The sequence below is a fragment of the Salvelinus namaycush genome, chromosome 23 (assembly GCF_016432855.1).
Source record: "Salvelinus namaycush isolate Seneca chromosome 23, SaNama_1.0, whole genome shotgun sequence".
In the NCBI taxonomy this organism is placed as follows: domain Eukaryota; kingdom Metazoa; phylum Chordata; class Actinopteri; order Salmoniformes; family Salmonidae; genus Salvelinus; species Salvelinus namaycush.
The window spans coordinates 35,968,641-35,989,512 of NC_052329.1; the positions used below are offsets into that span (position 1 = coordinate 35,968,641).

At 44.0% G+C, this 20,872-nt stretch overlaps 2 protein-coding genes across 2 annotated transcripts; one reads left to right on the forward strand and one right to left on the reverse strand.

Annotated features, from left to right (window-relative positions):
• The first annotated feature begins 128 nt into the window (after positions 1 to 128).
• On the forward strand, positions 129 to 8,654 carry LOC120018387 (SH3KBP1-binding protein 1-like). Its single transcript, XM_038961559.1, has 17 exons — positions 129 to 307; positions 659 to 712; positions 889 to 934; positions 1,064 to 1,137; positions 1,252 to 1,310; positions 1,417 to 1,497; positions 1,588 to 1,758; positions 3,443 to 3,533; positions 3,637 to 3,827; positions 4,034 to 4,149; positions 4,374 to 4,461; positions 4,615 to 4,731; positions 5,205 to 5,375; positions 5,648 to 5,803; positions 5,932 to 6,213; positions 6,307 to 6,439; positions 7,354 to 8,654. The coding sequence occupies exons 1-17, from the start codon at positions 228 to 230 to the stop codon at positions 8,018 to 8,020; spliced, it is 2,577 nt and encodes an 858-aa protein (XP_038817487.1). The 5' UTR covers positions 129 to 227; the 3' UTR covers positions 8,021 to 8,654.
• Positions 8,655 to 11,699: 3,045 nt separating this feature from the next.
• LOC120018662 (estrogen-related receptor gamma-like) lies at positions 11,700 to 19,985 on the reverse strand. The gene is made up of 7 exons (XM_038961861.1): positions 19,976 to 19,985; positions 19,433 to 19,792; positions 17,880 to 17,996; positions 17,219 to 17,329; positions 16,946 to 17,107; positions 16,503 to 16,772; positions 11,700 to 11,944 (listed from the first exon to the last, which is right to left on the reverse strand). The coding sequence occupies exons 1-7, from the start codon at positions 19,983 to 19,985 to the stop codon at positions 11,700 to 11,702; spliced, it is 1,275 nt and encodes a 424-aa protein (XP_038817789.1).
• Between the last annotated feature and the right edge of the window lie 887 nt (positions 19,986 to 20,872).

A 20,872-nucleotide genomic window follows, 5' to 3' on the forward strand; every position in this document is an offset into this window, starting at 1 on the left:
ATATACTGTAAAAACAGTGATTGGGTAAACTGCGCCTGTACTTTGCACTCCAGAACACCTGGTGGCGCCGTGGCGATGACAATTTGGTTGTTGTCTACTGTCAGACACCACAGAAAGAGGTTCTGCTCTCAGGAAGTTGCAGCAGAAACAATTATGTGGCTAACGTTGTCGTTGTCTAAATACTTATTGTGATGGATTAACTCAATTATTTACTTTGTGGGCAATGCATGAACATTCCCACATTTAAACATATGGCTAATATGGCAAGGACCGGAGACATTATCCATTTAAACGTTGGAGGAAAAAGGTGAGGACTGGGATTACTTTGAATAGCTAGCTAAGTTACCGCCAGCAAGCTATTGTTGGTGGGTGGATGCTAACTAACGTTAGCTATCTAAAAGTTGCTGGCTGGCTAGCTAGCTAGCTAACTAGATAGGACAATGTTACCTGCTGGCTAAGTTAGCAAACTAACGACTCATAGTTAAATATTTTTCCAGCTTAACGATCTCTCTGACAGTAACGTTAGCTACTGATTTCACAGTGCAGCTGGAACGTGCAAAGTTAGCTAACGTTAGCTAAGGTAATGTTCGCTTGCTAACTTCTTAATGGTTTTGAACATGATCAAACTATGCTCATTTGCCTGATCATGTTGTTTCAGGTTCAGCACCTCCAAACAGACATTGACATGGGTCCCAGACTCATTTTTCTCAAGGTAGGTAGCTATCTATTTATTTTGAGACATAGGCCAATGTCTTTATTAAAGTCACAAGTGTCTTCATAATGACTCACTCCAGCTCATTCATTACCCGGACATAGTGATGGCATATGGTCATTTGCTGTAGACCTTACTTAGTGATGCTAACTAGTGAGTTGTGTTGTCTCTGCCAGTCTTCTAAGTGGGAGGATCTCAACCTTGAAGGATGAAACTGGAGCGGTAAGTTGTCTAAAATAGATGGGAAAAACCTAGGCTGTGTGTGTATATATAAACCTATTTGATATTGGCAACCACTTAGGCCTATATATAACACATTTGTAATGTACTGCTGACCTTTATCTCCCACAGATCTTCATAGATCGGGACCCATCTCTCTTTACTCCCATACTGAACTTCCTGCGCACCAAAGAGTTGTTTCCCAGGTAACCAGCTGACTCCTTTGGTTACGTTCGTTTACATTTAATAAGTAAAATATATATTCAGCCTTGATGGTAAGTTGTTTTCCCAATTTAGATTTCTTAACCTTTCTTTTTTAGGTCCATAAATGTGCACCTGCTAATGCATGAAGCTGAGTTCTATGGAATCACTCCGTTGGGTAAGAAAGTGGCCAGTAGCTAGTCAAATACAGCTGTGAATGAGAGGCTGTCTTTCATTGTGTGTGTTAGTGTCTCCACCTTGGTTACTTTTTGTCTCTTCCTCAGTGCGTAAGCTGCAGCTTTGTGACGAGCTGGACAGATCCTCCTGTGGAAACGTGCTCTTCAATGGCTATCTCCCACCTCCAGGTAGGCAGATCTACTCTAGATTTGACTTCACTTCAAGGGCAGGCAATGTGTGTTTTAAGTTTGATTTCCTGACCATCTCCTCTGGACCAGTGTACCCGGCGAAGCGGCGGAACCGTCATAGTGTGGCGGGGCATCAGTATATGGGTGGGCGTGCCCTGCCCATGGAGAGAGCTCCAGTGAGACGCAGCAACACTATGCCACCCAACCTAGGCAACGCGGGCATACTGGGTAAAGCAACGATGGAGGAGAGGATAAGTGGTGGTAAGGCCTCGGAATCACATACACATTTAACATGCCCATTGAACATACTCATTTAACATACACATTCAACAAGCATTTCGCTACACGCCGCAATAACATCTGTTAAATATGTGTGTGACTCGTAAAATTTGATGTTGAAAATGTGCAGCAAAATGCTTATGTGGTAGTTCCCTCAACAGTGCCGTACAACCAATATCAATAATAACAATGAAAGAGTCAAGTAAAAAATAATAAGTAATAGAAGAGGTACAATGCACGTGACAAGTGGAATCTATCACTTAACGTTTAAACTGCCTTTAAAAAAAAATAAATAGTGTTTTCCGTTAAAACGATAAGAAAAAATCATAAAATTCCACGTCAATTCACAATGCAGAATAATGGTCCTATTACGTATTCATCACCGCTAGAGCTGGGCAATGTAGTTTTATCTACCGCAGTCATATACCCTTGAAAGCGCCTTGGCTACGGCATGTTTGTCTGGGTACACTACGACTTTTTAAATGCCGACGCAGAAACGTTCTCTGGAGATGGTTTTCGAAGCATCGCTGAACGGGTATTTTATTTGTCTGTAAAGGAATGCCGCTTCTGAAGCGGGACTAACGTCCATCACTCGACAGCTGTCAATCAAATAATCTCGAGCTGCCTGCGCGCACACCACTCTTTTAAAAAAACAACTTCAAAGTTGGTTAAATACCGTGACTTACCAAGCCATTTAGTAAAAAGAAACCCCATCTTCCTGTAGGAATCTACTCCTAAGATTCAGTATTTTTGGAACAGAGGAGTTAATTATTAGGCTACATTAATTCAGGCTATCGTTCATTTAGACCGTATGCAGGCCATATAAAGTTTAAATCTGTGCAGCTGGTAAACCTTTGAGTAGCCAATAGCCTATAAATGAATACAAGCAATTTTTGTAGCCTATAGCCTATTCAATTCTGGGAAATGTTTATTTAAGTTTCAATTAAACTAGTTGGTTATCTAACCCATATTGAATGGCAGGGTATTTTGTTATGTTGGCTATAGGCTTTCATTTGGGAATTAGACGGCTCTTTTTCAAAGCAATTTGAGTTGTCAGTGTTGCTTTGAAAATAAGAAGATAGGACTGTCATTCTTAATTCATGGCATGGTTTCCTTTTATCCAAATGTTGAATAGAGATGCAGACAAACTCATTCATGCAGGGAAGGGGAATGGCCTAGTCGATTACTCTGGAGTTATAAAAACAATCAAATAAATTGATGTCAATTGTCGGGTCAAGGATCAGCTCTCTTAATAATTCTATGTGGGTGGGTCGGGTTGCAGAGAAAAATCTGTCCTGATGTCGGATATTGGGTGGGGCTGGCGCGCAGCGAGTGTGGCTCCAAAAAACTGACCCGTGCAGGACTGTGTTGTTTGTAAGTTTATGTGTAAGGGGTTGGATGTGTGGGGAGTCGGTGCAAACAGTCTCTAAGGTGCAGATAGTCTCACGGTATAGGTCTGTGCAGGGTTTAGAGTGAACCATCGGTGGTCCTTGGTGATCTTTCAAGCCAGTGTTTTTACGTTGTATTTAGCGTCAGTATTGTCTATTCTGGTTGCGCTGTATTGAAAGTAAAAGCTCTAACCTGGAGCCATTCTTTGTTAAGGGAATATTATCAAAAGGAGGGTTCACATTCCCCCACACCTGTTCCTCTTTCCCTTCCGATACAGCTCAGCTTGCAGACCCAGGCATGGTCCGCATCATCTGTGGCCACCACAACTGGATCGCTGTGGCTTATGCCCAGTTTGTTGTTTGCTACCGGTAAGAACACAAGACTTCCATGTACGATATCACAGCGTCATATGAATCAGTCTTTTTGGTAAGGACCGTGGAGGGTGTTAACTGTGCTGTCCTCGTCCATCAGAGTGAAGGAGTCTACGGGCTGGCAGCAGGTGTTCACCAGTCCCCGCCTGGACTGGGTGATTGACAGGGTGGCGCTCAACGCCAAGGTGATGGGCGGCTCCCTGGGAGACAACGACAAGATGGTGGCCGTGGCCTCGGGCACAGAGATCATCCTCTGGACTATCTGTCCCGACGGCAACGGCAACGAGATAGGTCAGTCTGCAAACAAATGTACTCGCAACTCTAAAAGTAAAGCGCAGGTGTTAAAACAAATATTATATCTATGATATAGTTTTTAATCACTCAAGATGTTTGTTGACTTGTCTTTTAGTATTTTAAGAGACCACTTTTCTAGGTTGTTCTGGGTGCTTATGTAAGGGCCGTGCTAATAGGTCACCATTGTACCTGCTTCCCTCCAGGTGTGTTCAGTCTGAATGTCCCCGTGGAGGCTCTCTTCTTCGTGGCGAACCAGCTGATTGCCACCAGCCACACAGGGAAAGTGGGAGTATGGAATGCGGTGACCAAACATTGGCAGGTAAAGTTGTCCAAACATTCTGTAAGAATGTCACGTCAACAGAACACATCACATGATGTGTAGTAATAGTATATGCGGTCCTGTATGGTCCTTGCAACGCCAGGATTGTGGGTTCGATTCCCGGGGCCGCCCATATGTAAAATGTTGCGTTGGCTAAATGGGATATATTATATGTGTATTGTACATCAGTTGTTCATGTTTTCCTTTTGTCTTTCCGTTCTCAGAATCAAGACGTGGTTCCCATTAATAGTTATGATACTGCCGGCTCCTTCCTAATTCTAGGCTGTAACAATGGGTCCATATATTATATAGGTAAGGGAAGTCCTCTTTTCTACCTATGACGCAACAATGGAAAACTATTCAAACAGTTTTTCCGTATAGAAGAATGCAGTCACGAGGTGTGTTTGTAGTATATGAACACACTTGCGAAGTGTAGACCTCTCATTGACGTGATCTCGTCAACAGATGTTCAGAAGTTTCCATTGAGGATGAAGGACAATGACCTCCTAGTGACAGAGTTGTACCGCGACCCCACGGAGGACGCCATCACTGCTCTCAGCGTCTACCTCACGCCCAAAACAAGTATGTCTGCCTGTTTCGATTTTGAACTTCACTGAAATGAATAGCTTTTTCTGCGTTTTTTTTAAAGGATTAACAAGTATCAATTAGTCAATCGTGGTTATTGGAAATTCAATCTTAATAGATGCATGGTGCTAAACAATCATTTTCTGAAAAACTTGTTTGCCATTTATGGTCAGCAATGGTTATTTTATAGGCAGTATAATTGTATAGGCAGCTGGCAGATTTTGAATGATTCCTGGTGGCATTTTGCTAACTCTTTGCCTGACCTTTAAACTAATCTTGACCTTTAACCTAACCTCACTTCCCTAACATGACCCTAACTTAAATCAATTTCGATCCTAATGCCTCATCTTAACCTTTTTGGGTCTGCCGGCTGACTATCCACTTCCATTTCTTGATATGCGTGGTACATAACACAGCATGCGTTGAGGCTAAAATGGTGTATGGGATAAAAGTCCCCAATGTGTCGTCAGGCGACAGCGGCAACTGGATCGAGATCGCCTACGGGACCAGCTCAGGCACGGTGCGGGTCATAGTGCAGCACCCGGAGACCGTGGGCTCTGGGCCCCAGCTCTTCCAGACCTTCTCTGTCCACCGCAGCCCCGTCACCAAGATCATGCTCTCTGAGAAACACCTCATATCAGGTGAGAATGGTTGGCCGGGAGCCTCCACCTTCTAGGGATGATCGTACATTTTTCGGTGTATTCTACCATCTCTGCTTATGATGCACATTCATTAATTTAGCTACATTTCTCATTAGGATCAATCGATTGATGTTTGGATGTCGGCTGACACAGCAATTACGTTAAACATTGACGTTGCTGACAAAGCAGCGTTGGTCATCCAAGTTTGGTGCAGAAGATGGGCCCGTCATGCAGATGTTTTTTGGGCTAACCCTGTTGTGTCGTGTTGTCAGTGTGTGCAGACAACAACCACGTGCGGACCTGGACGGTGACTCGCTTCAGGGGAATGATCTCCACCCAGCCAGGCTCCACCCCCCTCACCTCCTTCAAGATCCTCTCCCTGGAGGACATCGACGGCCACGGGGGCTGTGCTGCCGGCACTGAGATAGGTGAGCAGACAGAGGTCAGGGGTCGAAAGTGGACACTGGTTTTAAATGTTAAATAGAAGTGAACATTTTAGAGATGCAATGGGAAAGGACTGTAATGGTCCGTACTGAGCGTTGCTCCTCTCTAACAGGTCCGTATGGCGAGAGAGACGACCAGCAGGTATTTATCCAGAGGGTCGTCCCTGACACAGACAAACTCTACGTGCGCCTCTCGTCCAACGGGAAGAGGGTGTGTGAGGTGCGCTCTGTGGACGGCACCTCCATCACCTCCTTCATGGTGCACGAGTGCGAGGGGTCCAGCCGCATCGGCTCACGTCCCCGCCGCTACCTCTTCAGTGGCCACGCCAACGGGAGCATCCAGATGTGGGACCTGACCACCGCCATGGAGATCGCAGGGAAAGTGGACATCAGGGGTAAGACAACCCGCGTGGCTTTTTGTGTTGACTTTAGCTTTTTGTTAAGTGATGTGTCATAGACATTGGGTTCTCTGTCTGGTTGTCCCTCAGCGCTGGGCGGCCCTACAGAGGAGGAGCTCCTGGAGCTGTTAGACCAGTGTGACCTGGCTCTGACCCGTACGCCTGACATGAGTCCCGCCGCCTCCTTCATCCACTCCTCCACCCCCCGAGCCTCCACCTCCAGGTACACCCGCCACCATTGGCACCTGCTACATTTCCCCATAGAGCTTCATATGTTAACCCACTGATGCTCTCCTTTTTGCAAGATTACATCATATTCAGGGAATAAAATGAACACCCGCCACCCACCAAATGCGGGTAGATTTAAGTATTGGCGGATAAGAAAGTCTACTTCACCACCCATGTTGGGGGGTGGTCAATTGGCATGTCTCTACAATGTGAGAATTATATTTGCGTTTGTAAATAAAAATAGTTAGAAGTCAAGTATGAGCATGTGTGCGAATTGTGATTTGTAGCAGAAAAAGTTGCTGTTTTCAAAGTACAGTATTTCTGCTGTTTTGTTTCATGGCTGCCAATCGCACAAAGTAATAGGAATCCTACATCCCACCTCACGCAGCAACAGCTTCACGCACTGTGAGTGAAGCGCCGATAGATTCATTTTTGGAGGCGCTGGCACAAGCATAAAAGTTGGTCTAATTTACTCAAGTTAGCAAAGTGAGACTTTGTCCTCGTGTTCACATTGTTTTCTTCACAAGCGCAGTTGTTTTTCAGTGGTAGTTAAAATCTGCGGCTTCAACTGATAGTGAAGAGACGCTGTAGACGCGCTGTCCTACTAGTCACATCCCAAAACTTAGACAAACGTGACATGACTTCAGTAGCCCCGTTACCACGGTAACCTTCCACCCTTAAAGGGGCAGCTGAACATTTTGTCTCATCTGATATTTTGGTTCAAATAAAAAATGAAATTTAGCAATATACCACATTAGTTCTTGCTAATACATTACAAAGCATGTTTTTTTTTTGTTTGTAATTATGGCCAAAAATCATTTTGGCTGGTTAAAAAAATCTGTGGCGGGTAGTTTTTTTTTCATCTACATGCCACTGATCATATTCTCTCTGTTTATCTTCTCTCTGTAGTTTGCAGTCCCAGCTGAGTGAGAGCTCCAAGGAGCGCGGGGCCAGAGGAGGTGTGAGCAGCTCGGGTCCCTTCTCTGGTAGCCTGCCCCGTCAGGCCCCTCCGGTGCCCCTCACCAAACCCCGGGATATGAATCTCTCCATGGTGGGGTTGGGCCTCCAGCCCCACCACCTGGGTCTGAGCCAGGCTTCCCTCAGCAGCAGCGGCAGCCCCCGGCCCGGCCGCACCGCCCTCCAGGACAGAGACCGGGACGGAGGCATGGGGTCTCTGCGCAGGGGCAGCTTCGTGGAACGTTGTCAGGAGCTTGCCAAGGTCTCGGACTCTGCAGGAGGGGCTGAGGGGGGCACGCGGCGCAGCCTGGCCGTATGCTCAGAGTTGGAGGCTAGACTGGGCCTACGGACCCCCGCCTCTTTCTCCATCCCCCCTGCAGCCTCTCCCGCCTCATCTTTATCTTCATCACTGCGCCGGCCACATCCCACCTCACCCAGCCCTGCCCCTGCTACAATCGTCAGTCCAACCCGCTCTCAGACCCCCGTGTCGCCTCGTCGAGCTGACACCTCCCCTACTACAGAAGCCCCGCCCCCTGAGGCTGCAGCAGCCACTCCAGAGAGCTCCTCCCCTGTTCCCCCCACCAGTCCTAAACCCCCTATGAATGAGACCAGCTTCTGACTGGCTCGGTGATGTATGAGTGAGTGGACTAACAAAGGACGCGTTTTGTGTTTGTGAGCGTGTGTGGTTTAGTGACGGCACATATTGTCATATTTATGGACTTTTCCTTGTTTAGCATCAAGGATACATATCAAATGGCATTCCTCTGTTTTCAAAAGGGCCAGCTGTGATGTAGGCAAGATTCGTATACAATATATCCAAATGGTCAATGTATTGGTGATACAAATTATAACTCCAGCCATGTATGAATGTGTTCTGTTGCATTTGGTAGAGCAGTGCATTTTATTCAATTACGATGAACAAAAATATAAATGCTACATGTAACAATTTCAAAGATTTTACTGAGTTACAGTTCATATATGAAATCAGTAATTTTAAATAAATTCATTAGGCCCTAATCTATAGATTTTACATGACTGGGAATACAGATATGCATCTGTTGGTTACAGACACCTTTCTTTAAAGGTAGGGTTGTGGATCAGAAACCCAGTCAGTATCTGGAGTGACCAACATTTTTCTTGTGCAGCACAACACATCTTCGCATAGTTGATTGTGGCCTGTGGAATGTTGTCCTTCTCCTCTTCAATGGCTGTACGAAGTTGCTGCATATTGGCAGGAACTGGAACACGCTGTCGTACACATCGATCCAGAGCATCCCAAACATGCTCAACGAGTGACATGTCTGGTGAGAGTGCAGGTCATGAAAGAACTGACATTTTCAGCTTCCAGGAATTGTGTACAGATCCTTGTGACATGAGGCCATGTATTATCATGCTGAAACATGAGATGATGTCAGAATAGCACGACAATGGGCCTCAGGATCTCGTCACTGTATCTTTGTGCATCGGTGTAGGCTGGTGGGAGCAGACGGGCTCATTGTAATGGCTGGAATGGAATAAATTGAACGGTATCAAACATCAAATATATTTGGAAACACATGTTTGACTCATTTCTATTCATTCCATTTGAGCCATTACAATGAGCCTGTCCTCCTATTGCTCCTCCCACTGTCCATTCAAATAGCCATCGATAAAATGCAGTTGTGTTTGTTGTCTGTAGCTTATGCCTGCCCATACCATAACCCCACCGCCACCATGGGGCACTGTGTTCACAACGTTAACATCAGCAAACTACTCGCCCACACGACACCAGATATGCTGTCTGCCATCTGCCCAGTACAGTTGAGACCGGGATTAATCTGTGAAGAGCACACTTCTCCATAGTGCCAGTGGTCATCAAAGGTGAGCATTTTCTCACTGAAGTCGGTTACGATGCCAAACTGCAGTCAGGTCAAGACCCTGGTGAGGATGATGAGCACGCAGATGAGCTTCCATGAGACGGTTTCTGATAGTTTATGCGGAAATTAAATTATTTGGCTGTGCAAACCATAAGCCGCCTCCAACGTCGTTTCAGAGAATTTGTCAGTACGTCCAACTGGCCTCACAACGTGTAACCATGCCAGCCCATGCCTCCACATCTGGCTCCTTCAACTGCGGGATTGTCTGGGACCAGCCACCCGGACAGCTGATGAAACTGTGGGTTTGCACAACCAAATAATAACATTTCCACACAAACTATCAACCGTCTCAGGGAAGCTCATCTGCGGGCTCGTCGTCCTCACCAGGGTCTTGACCTGACTGCAGTTCGGCATTGTAACCACCTTCAGTGAGAAATATGTTCACCTATGGTAGAGAAATGAGCGTTCAATTCTCTGGTGGACATTCCTGCTGTTCCCAGCACAAGGTTATTGATACACCTGTCAGGTGGCAGGAATGTCATGGTTATTTGAATTAAAAGGGAATTTTTCAACCTCATTCTTCATCTTCAGCACCAAACCAGAGTCTACATATGTGAAAAGGTCTCGTTTCTGTTATCTGCGGTTAAAAATATTTAAAAATGCTTCTCTGACATCACAGTGTAGGATTAAAGGAAAAAAACTGTTATTTTCAAAACCTGCAACGAGTCTCTAGCCCAAGGGAGCGTATTTTCTTGATCCCCACGGTGAACCTCATAGTGTTTGAAAACCACAAATCAAATGTTTAAACTTTTGATGATTTGGTTGAAAAGTGGTGAAGTTGCCCTTTTAAGAGAAATGTAAATACATGTAGTAGTCTTTACCCAACACTGGGTTCCACCATCATGGGCTTGCAGGCTGAAATGATGTATAGGCCCACAACTCCTAAACTTTTCTGATATCCTCTACAGATTTCTTTCAGTCTTCCTGTTTTGCACCACAGTTGGCTTTCTGTAGCTTAAATGAATCAACAAGCCTACTGTACACACAGTATCAATGTGGTGATGATTGAAGAGGAAACCGATGGAGAATCTATAGATCAATGATAGACCTTTTATCATTCATGTTTAGTTACATCTGACTAACTTACTGCCATTTTGGATCATTCTTTTTCAAGTCGTCTTCCAGATCACGACCCAGTGCCTCACGTACCAGTGTTTTATATCTTCCCCAATGGGTTATGAATTGTACGAAACCAAAGGTAGTCATTTAACCCAATATCCTATGTTGTTTTTGTACATTTTATTTAGATCCTATTTTCTGACTATATAAAAGAAAAAACATTGAATAGAAATGTTATGTCTCTGTACAAAGTACATCTGTCTGTCCATTAACTAACAATAATAATAATTTTGGCAACAGTGGGATTGCTTTATCAGTAGTAAAATGTTACCCGAGGATGCTGAGTGCATTTCATATACAGTACCCTCCAGTTAGTCACATTTCTAGCTTTTATGACTGTACTTTTCTAATCTAATCTGGTCTTCTTTAATCGAATAAAACTAACTAATTACAGTGAGCCTACTTTTTGGTTCAACATGAAACGCAATGTTCACACTCCAATGTCTGTCACACTCTAAACGCATTTAATTCCAAAAGCATTTTATTCAAAAGCATACATACTAGTATGAAAGCAGTTAATGTCTTTGTACAGCGATCATGTAATAAATAAATACATAAATAAAATACAAAATGGCGTCGCACCTTAGTACAGTATGGTAAGGCAGGGAAGTCAGAAGAATGTGCTGTTTGTAATGATAGCAGTACTAATAGTTTGGTTCAGCCTGGCTAACTGCTTGGAGGCATTTGGCTATATGATCTCTAGCTACCAGAATGCATCGTCAATAACCGTAGTGCTATTATGTTTTCACATGAGTGACATCCTTTCATATTGACTGAATATCATGGCCATCGAAAATCGCCATGATATAAAAAAATAAAAAAAACATTTGTACATACTCTCCTCTGAAAAAGTACCTCAAAAATATACTAGACTTGGGACTATTCAGTCTTTATCGCTGAAGCGTTATTGCACGATAGCATTGTAAAGATCATTTCCGATTGAGCTGACAGAGACAAACGTTTACAGTGAATGCAGTCTCCGCTAATGCGGGAACATTGCCTTTAAATTTCAATCACACTTTAACGTTGAACTTCCGCAACACGGATTGAATAGAGCCCTTGACTTTTACCCTAATAAGAAACAAGAACTATCACTTGTATAAGTTGTTCTATTGTACGCAATTCTTAGAAGTCAGTCTTGTTCCATGACACCATGACTTGACATAAAACTGTGAACCACCAAGCCCTGAACTTCTGACCCCTCAACAATGGGGCACCTGGTTAAGGTTTGTGGGGGTCAATGGGAGGTTAGGTGTAGAACAGTCATATTTTGGCATCCAGCATCTCCAGGAAGAGTTTGTGCATGGGCACGTGGCCCTCCAGGTGGAGCCGGCAGAAGGTGTCCACGGCACGGTTGGCAGTCTGCCGGAGCAGGGGAAGGGTCATGAGAAGCTTGCCTGCCCGGTGGAGCTCTGCTGGGTGCTGGGAGCTCTCGTACTCCTGCAGGGCCTCATGGAGTCCGTCCTGGAACCGCTGCACTGCCTCCACACTCTCCAGGTTCTCTGCATCTGAGCGGGGAGAGACAAGGTCAAGCGAGGCCTGTGGGTGTTTGGGTGTGGGTGGAATCGGGTGTTAAACCTCCCCTTGTTTCGGCATGACAGCATGTCAGATCCCATTGTCCACCTCATTTGTTTCTCCATTGAGGGCTAATGGACGGGCCAAGGTTAAGTTGCATGCGGCCAACCCTCATTTTTCCTGAAAGGACTGTAAATGTAAAAACAAAAGCTCCCTCTGATCCTTCTAGCCACCTCAGGCGGTGTGACTGCCCCGGAGTGTCAGGCTAACGCAGCCAGACTCGCCGAATGGATTTCTGAATTCCTGTGATAATTTGCGGGGCAGATGGATTTATTGATTAGGGCTGAGGGCAGAAGCAGCCTTCTCACTGTTGGATATTGATCAGTTTTCACTTGCTGGGGTCTGGGGAACAACAGCGGGGAGGGGAGGGGTGAGAGAAGTGGGTGTTGGAGAACAGATTTGGCAGAGACCTAGACCTCCCCTCTCTCTGTCATGGTGGTCTGAAAAGTGGCAGTTTATACAGAGGTGATTGAATAACTATTATTCAACTGAAATGCATAGATTTTTTTGTTGTCGAACAAAAGTATGTAGTATAACATGGGTTCACAGAATGACCCTTAACAAACAAAATACAACGTTAGTCATATCAAATTATTAATAGTAGTTAAAAAATGTAATTTAAGTGGAGGGCTGATACTGACTTGGGTAATGCTGTGAGAATGTCATTGCTAAAATACGGGACCTGTGAGGGACGTTTGCCAAAAACCTGGGAGGGACGTTTGCCAATATGGGGGGGCTAGCCACTCATTTATTCCCTGACAGCTAGCAGCTTTTCAAGTCATTGACCATCATTTAACAGGCTTGCACTGCTAAGGGACCTGACCCTGGAGCAAAAGTGTGTTCAAGGACACACCCCGAGGGAAAGGCACTGTGGATCCCACTTAGGGGCTTTATTCAGTCAATATCGCCGAAGCGTTAAAGATTGTGCGATAGAAATGTAAAGGTAATTGAGCCGACATATGCAGCGCTTACCGTGAATACAGTCTCAGCTAACGCGGGAACATTACCTTTAAATTTCAATCACGCTGCAACGCTGAACTTCCACGATACGGATTGAATAGAGCCCTAACTCTCCCCACAGGTCTTGAAGGAGTGACTATGTAGGGCTGCCTGAGGACGGTGTAGTAGATTTAAAGCTGAATTTAACACAATTAATTATTGTACGCAGTAGCCAGGCAGGTTAGATAGTAGCATATCTTTTTGGTAGTTCTGCCACTCTTATAATGCTTTCTAAGAGGGATTGTACAGTGGCTTGCGAAAGTATTCACCCCCTTGGCATTTTTCTTATTTTGTTGCCTTACAACCTGGAATTAAAATAGATTTTAGGGGAGTTTGTATCATTTGATTTACACAACATACCTACCACTTTGAAGATGCAAAATATTTTTTTTTGCGAAACAAACAAGAACTAAGACAAAAAAATAGAAAACTTGAGCGTGCAAACTATTTACCCCCCAGAGTCAATATTTTGTAGAGCCACCTTTTGCAGCAATTACAGCTGCAAGTCTCTTGGGGTATGTCTCTATAAGCTTGGCACATCTAGCCACTGGGATTTTTGCCCATTCTTCAAGTCAAAACTGCTCCAGCTCCTTCAAGTTGGATGGGTTCCGCTGGTGTACAGCAATATTTAAGGCATACCACAGATTCTCAATTGGATTGAGGTCTGGGCTTTGATTAGGCTATTCCAAGACATTTAAATGTTTCCCCTTAAATCACTCGAGTGTTGCTTAAGCAGTATGCTTAGGGTCATTGTCCTGCTGGAAGGTGAACCTCCATCCCAGTCTCAAATCTCTGGAAGGCTGAAACAGGTTTCCCTCAAGAATTTCCCTGTATTTAGCGCCATCCATCATTCCTTAAATTCTGACCAGTTTCCCAGTCCCTACCGATGAAAAACATCCTCACAGCATGATGCTGCCACCACCATGCTTCGCTGTGTGGATGGTATTCTCGGGGTGATGAGAGGTGTTGAGTTTGCGACAGACAAAGCATTTTTCTTGATGGCCAAAAAGCTCAATTTAGTCTCATCTGACCAGAGAACCTTCTTCCATATGTTTGGGGAATCTCCCGCATGCCTTTTGGCGAACACCAAACATGTTTGCTTATTTTTTCTTTAAGCAATGGCTTTTTTCTGGCCACTCTTCCGTAAAGCCCAGCTCTGTGGAGTGTACAGCTTAGTGGTCCTATGGACAGATACTCCAATCTCTGCTGTGGAGCTTGCAGCTCCTTCAGGGTTATCTTTGGTCTCTTTGTTGCCTCTCTGATTAATTCCCTCCTTGCCTGGTCCTTGAGTTTTGGTGGGTGGCCCTCTCTTGGCAGGTTTGTTGTGGTGCCATATTCTTTCCATTTTTTCATAATGGATTTAATGGTGCTCCGTGGGATGTTCAAAGTTTCAGATTTTTATTATAACCCAACTCTGATCTGTACTTCTCCACAACTTTGTCTCTGACCTGTTTGGAGAGCTCCTTGGTCTTGGTGCCGCTTGCTTGGTGGTGCCCCTTGCATAGTGGTGTTGCAGACTCTGGGACCTTTCAGAACAGGTGTATATATACTTAAATCATGTGACACTTACATTGCACACAGGTGGACTTTAACTAATTATTTAACTAATTATTTAACTAATTATGTGACTTCTGAAGGTAATTGGTTGCACCAGATCTTATTTAGGGGCTTCATAGCTAAGGGGTGAATACATAATTTTACTTCACCAATTTGGACTATTTTGTGTATGTCCATTACATAAAATCCAAATAAAAATCCATTTAAATTACAGGTTGTAATGCAACAAAATTGTAAAAACGCCAAGGGGGATGAATTATTTTGCATGGCGCTGTACAAGGTTACAGCTACACCACCGGTCAAAAGTTTTAGAACACCTACTCATTCAAGGGTTTTTCTTATTTAAAAAAAAAACTATTTTCTAAATTGTAGAATAATAGTTTAGACATCAAAACTATGAAATAATACATGTGGAATCATGTAGTAAACAATAAAAAGTGTTAAACAAATCAAAATATATTTGATATTTGAGATTCTTCAAATAGCCACCCTTTGCCTTGATGACAGCTTTGCACACTCTTGGCATTCTCTCAACCCGCTTCACCTGGAATGCTTTTCCAACAGTCTTGAAGGAGTTCCCACATATGCTGAGCACTTGTTGGCTACTTTTCCTTCACTCTGCGGTCCAACTCATCCCAAACCATCTCAATTAGGTTGAGTTCGTGGGATTGTGGAGGCCAGGTCATCTGATGCAGCACTGCAGCACTCCATCACTCGCCTTCTTGGTCAAATAGCCCTTACTCAGCCTGGAGGTGTGTTGGCTCATTGTCCTGTTGAAAAACAAATGATAGTTCCGCTAAGACCAAACCAGATGGGATGGCGTATCGCTGCAGATTGTTGTGGTAGCCATGCCGGTTAAGTGTGCCTTGAATTCTATTCAAATCACAGACATTGTCACAAGCAAAGCACCCACACACCATCACACCTCCTCCTCCATGCTTTATGGTGGGAAATACACATGCAGAGATCATCCATTCAGCCACACCGTGTCTCACAAAGAAACAGTGGTTGGAGCGAAAAATCTCCAATTTGGACTCCAGACCAAATTACAAATTTCCACTGGTCTAATGTCCATTGCTCGTTTTTCTTGGCCCAAGCAAGTTTCTTATTATTATTGGTGTCCTTTAGTAGTGTTTTCTTTGCAGCAATTCGACCATGAAGGCCTGATTCATACAGTCTCCTCTGAACAGTTGATGTTGAGATGTGTCTGTTACTTGAACTCTGTGAAGCATTTATTTGTGCTGCAATTTCTGAGGCTGGTAACTCTAATGAACTTATCCTCTGCAGCAGAGTTAACTGTGGGTCTTCCTTTCCTCTGGCGGGCCTCATGAGAGCCAGTTTCATCATAGCGCTTGATGGTTTTAGCGACTGCACTTGAAGAAACGTTAAAGTTCTTGACATTTTCCGTATTGACTGACCTTCATGTCTTGAAGTAATGATGGATTGTCGTTTGTCTTTGCTTATTAGAGCTGTTCTTGCCATAAAATGGACTTGGTCTTTTACCAAATAGAGCTATCTTCTGTACCCCCCCCCCCCCCCCCCCCTACCTTGTCACAATACAACTAATCACGAAATTCCATAAATTAACTTTTAACAAGGCACACCTGTTAATTGTAATGCATTCCAGGTGACTACTTCATGAAGCTGGTTGAGAGAATGCTACGAGTGTGCAAAGCTGTCATCAAGACAAAGGGTGGCTATTTATTTAACACTTTTTTGGTTACTACATGATTCCATATGTGTTATTTCATAGTTTTGATGTCATCACTATTATTCTACAATGTAGAAAATAGTAAAAATAATGAAAAACACTTGAATGAGTAGGTGTTCTAAAACTTTTGACCAGTAGTGTACGTCTCTTGAGTCTGCTCTGTCACAGCTGACAACACCAAACTACTGATAACAGATATCCAGTGCATGCCATGCAGTTAGTACCTGAGTTGGCGAGGGCCATAGCCTTGAGAGTGACCACCTCCTCTTGGCTCAGGTTCATCTGCTGGTACTTGGTGGTCAGCTGTCTCAGGGCGGTGTAGAGGTCAGAGAGTCCGGCCGCTCTGCACTGGGCCTGGTCCAGACGCAGGTTCCCAGCAAACACCAGCTCATCCCCATAGCCCAGAGACTGAGACACCACTGACAAGACCAGTGTCTCCATCCAACCACTCTGCAGCAGGGCCATCTGGTCCACCAATGAAAGGGCAGAGAAGCCTGGAAGGACAAATATGGAAACGTAATACTCCAATAGTTCTCACAGTATAAACAGTTGACTTTGTCCATTTGTACCAGTGTAAAATGGCATGGCATAGTATTTTTTATTTAACCTTTATTTAAGGGACTCATGCATATTTAACATGACATACAAGAGTAACAGAAGTGGGTACCTGGGATATGCTTTGCCCAGCCAATCATGACCAGTAGTTCCCTGTTTAGGAGGTCACACAGCGTTAGCAGGGCTTTAAGGTTGACGTCATTGGTTGAGTTGTCAGGCGTGGCACACAGGGGGGCTGGCTCTGTCAACAGGAGCTGGGAGATCACTTTGTTTCCTGAAAGAGGTCAAACAGATATATTAGTAATGTACTCTATTGTACTCCCCGTTTGTGACTGACACGGCTCTTATTGGAGTGTGTGAGTGTTGCACGACAGAGGGTACACACCGTTGGACTTGACGGGGTGTGTGTCTGGGGCCTTCATATAAAGAGAGAGGCCAGAGTCCCCCCTTCTCTTGTACTTCTGACGTCCTCCTCTTACTCGGTCCATGCGAACACCTGTAGTGACACAAACACGATTATCAGTGATCATCATGTTTCTTCATTGATTGATCCTCAATCCCCAAGTCCAGAACAGACAATGGAAGGTGCACAGTGGTAATACATAGAGCCATGGCTACATGGAACTCTATTCCACATCAGGTAACTGATGCAAGCATTAGAATCAGTTTTAAAAAACAGATACAAATACACCTTATGGAACAGGTGTGAAGAGACACACACACACAGGCCCACGCTTACACATACACATGATAAGACACGCACTCTACACAAACATACACATGGGTTTTGTATTGTAGATATGTGGTAGTTGAGTAGTGGCCTGAGGGAAATGTAACGTCATGTAATATTTTAAATTGAATATAACTGCCTTAATGTTGCTGGACCCCATCTAATTGGGATCCTTAATAAATACAAATACAAAAAGAGGTTGAGTAATTAGAAACTCTACTTCAGGCTGTATGTGTTCTGTGGGCCTGTATGCTTAAGCATGACCATTTATTGAGCCCAGTGATTCCATTGAGATGAGTTGGTCATCAAGTCTCACCTTCCTTCATCATGCCGGCACGCAGGCACTTCTGGAAGCGGCACGCTTGGCACGACTTCCTACGACGCTTGGTGATCTCACAATCGTTCATCACAGGGCAGCTGTAATCAATGTTACCTGGAAACACAGAAGGCGCAGCTCTGTTTACAACCCGCCCTCGATACTTGAGGTTACCAGTCAGCAAGGCCAATGTCGCAATAATGTAATCCAAAAGGTGATACTGCATTTTACAGTATCTTTCTTACAGTGCATTCTTGATGCTTAACTTTTCAGAAAGCCTAAAGGTCAAATTGTCATGCTGTAAAACAAAGTGTGTGTTTAGGGGGTGTGCCACCATGGCTTACCCTTGCCATATGGTGGTTTACTGAGTTTCACTGTCTGTGGCACCATGAAAAAAGTCAATTGCCTCTGTGTTCGCTGGCACCCTGAGCTTTCACACAGCAATCAATAGAAGCCCAGACAAAATACAGATATTGATTGGTTATTTCACACTGAGCCTAACTCCCACCACAAGTGTTATAACGTTTGGCCTCACACAAGACAAAAAGGGATTTAATAGAGTATTGACTAATTTCTCCCACCCATCTATACCCAGACAAGCGAGTCTGGATCTGGGGGTGATCTAGGGGCCAAGCGCCCTCAATCAATGAGCTTCCCCCTAAACCCTCCCCTGTCCCCTGGACAAGAGGCTCTGAGATTAGGGCATCCAAATCACAGCTCCGAATTTTTAACAGGAGATTGGCACCTCTTCAGATTGCTATTCACAAGAAATTAAAATATGTTGTGTGGTGTCATAGGCACAATAAATAACACATTTATCTGCATTTTTATACTTTGAGATGGCCACTGTTGCTAAAAGAACGCATTATGAAAATCCACTTTTGATAAATGAGAATAAAATAATTAGATAAAGTAATTTTCATTCAACTTTAAGCATACTTGAAATTAGGCACATAGTAAAATATTGCTGAAAATCAGTCATTAACGCATCAGGCGTCACTAGATCAATATCATGCCTCAGTTATTTTGGAACATTTGAGCAGAGAATAATCCTCTCTAGTTTCAGAGAGCAAAAATCCAATATTTCGGATTCTATTAAGAAATCAGATATCTATGGCAAGACGCATCATTCACCCAAGTTTCGTCAAAATCGGCCCAGTGCTGTCTGAGATAGGCCTATCGCGTGTGACGAACGTACGAACGGACCGAGACAGATCCACAGATTTCATCGTGGGGGACAATAAATAATTTCTGGGGCCATCAACCAATATGGAGCACATTGAGTCTTCACACAAAAATCAATCCCATAGCTGAGTCTGCGGCTGACATAACTATTGGAAATCTGTGTATGCTGCAATCAGCCTCATTTGCGCCTCCCCCTCTAATAGATTATTGATTATTTTATTAATTAAAATCTAGCCAAGAACTTCGTCATGTCCTAAATGTATCCCACGTGCACGCTCGCACACAGTGCACGCAACACACACCATCACAGACGGCTTGATTTGACTTTCTATCAGTTTTTTTGCAAAAACGTATACACTTTTGTTTACCTTGAATTGTCCTCTTGAAGAAAGCCTTGCATGCCTCACACGACGCTACTCCGTAGTGATATCCTGAAGCAAAGTCGCCACAAACTAGGCACAGCCTTTTAGGTCCAGAGCGCAGAGACGATAGGTAGTCACATTTGAGGATGGAGTCAACGTGCTCCGACCAAAATTTAGCTGCGCCGCTAGTGTCCGGTGCTGCGCTGACAACGCTGCCGCTGCTGCTCGAACTCGGGGACTCCGGGTCCATCGAGTGACCCTGTGAGAATAAACTGTATCCACTGCTATCCGAGCTTGGACTGAATGGTGTGGTGCTGTCCAGGGCGAAGGTAGGGCTGGGGGGATCCGTCTTGATACATGTATCATCTGGTGAAGGAGCGTCGTCGGTGTTTGAGGAGGCCAACAGGCTGATGGCACAATTGAAATGATCATGACAAAAATATAATCTCACTGAAATAACACCATATTATTGATTCTGCGAGCTGCTACAATAACAGTGTGGCATGCAGACCACAAGATTGTCTGCCACCTCAAGGACCACCACCTCACCTCTATTCATGTTCCCAATGGAGGAAATCAACTTTTGCACTTATTCTACAGACAATTAATAATAACTTTAAAAAAAACTAAATTAAGCCTTATCTAATGCTTTAATTAAAATAAACACAAATGAACAGCACACAATTGATGGCAATCAGATGAATGACAAAGAAAACGTATCTATGATATGAATGGCAAAAAAATTACATAAATCTCAATAATTCTTACTGGTTGTGCTGGCTGAGAAAATTGACGTTTTCACTCAGGCAAAAACCCTTTAGATCCATATCAAGGAAGAAAGTCTCAAGGAGATTTGTCAAGGCAGTAATAATATTCTAGTATCCTGGTTTGGGAGCAAACGGTAGAGAGATAGTGACAGAGGGAGGACTCTGAGACAAGAGCCAAAGTTATAGCTGCAGGTTTATTTAGCTGAAGTCCTGTGTCATTAGAAAGGGGCGGGGCCTGGAGGACTAATCCCGACAAGCACTGAACGTTTGTTGAGGGTTTCATTCTCTTCTCACTTCTATTGTGTTGAGCATACATGTTTACATATTACACAAAAGCTAACATTTATACATGATACACTAGTCAACGTATGAACAAGATTTGTTAAAATAGGATTTTCACTGTTCCCTCTGTGTGACAAAGTGTTATCAAAGTGAGGTGATAAGATGGCACGTTATTGCTTATGATGGAACACCATGCACTATGTCTGTTGGTTTTGCTCAGTTGTCATTAAATGCATTTTACTAGTCTTTTTTTCCCATTACTCGTCTGTGTTCCAGACTCCTCCCTCCCTCATCTCTGTCATTGTGGGACCAGGATTCCCCTCTTATGCTGTTTGGTGTAAACAGAGAAAGCACTCAGACCAGACTCACGGACACGGCATCCTCTTTGCTTCCAGGT

What these genes read in the sequence shown, in the direction of transcription:
- LOC120018387 (XM_038961559.1), top strand. Translation starts at nt 228, where the DNA reads ATGAACATTCCCACATTTAAACATATGGCTAATATGGCAAGGACCGGA. An exon ending in CCAGACTCATTTTTCTCAAG is followed by an intron (nt 713 to 888) that starts GTAGGTAGCTAT and finishes TGTCTCTGCCAG; the next exon opens with TCTTCTAAGTGGGAGGATCT. An exon ending in CTACCTCACGCCCAAAACAA is followed by an intron (nt 4,732 to 5,204) that starts GTATGTCTGCCT and finishes ATGTGTCGTCAG; the next exon opens with GCGACAGCGGCAACTGGATC.
- LOC120018662 (XM_038961861.1), bottom strand. An exon ending in ACACCCCGTCAAGTCCAACG is followed by an intron (nt 17,108 to 17,218) that starts GTGTGTACCCTC and finishes GACCTCTTTCAG; the next exon opens with GAAACAAAGTGATCTCCCAG. An exon ending in TATGGCCCTCGCCAACTCAG is followed by an intron (nt 11,945 to 16,502) that starts GTACTAACTGCA and finishes CTCCCCGCTCAG; the next exon opens with ATGCAGAGAACCTGGAGAGT.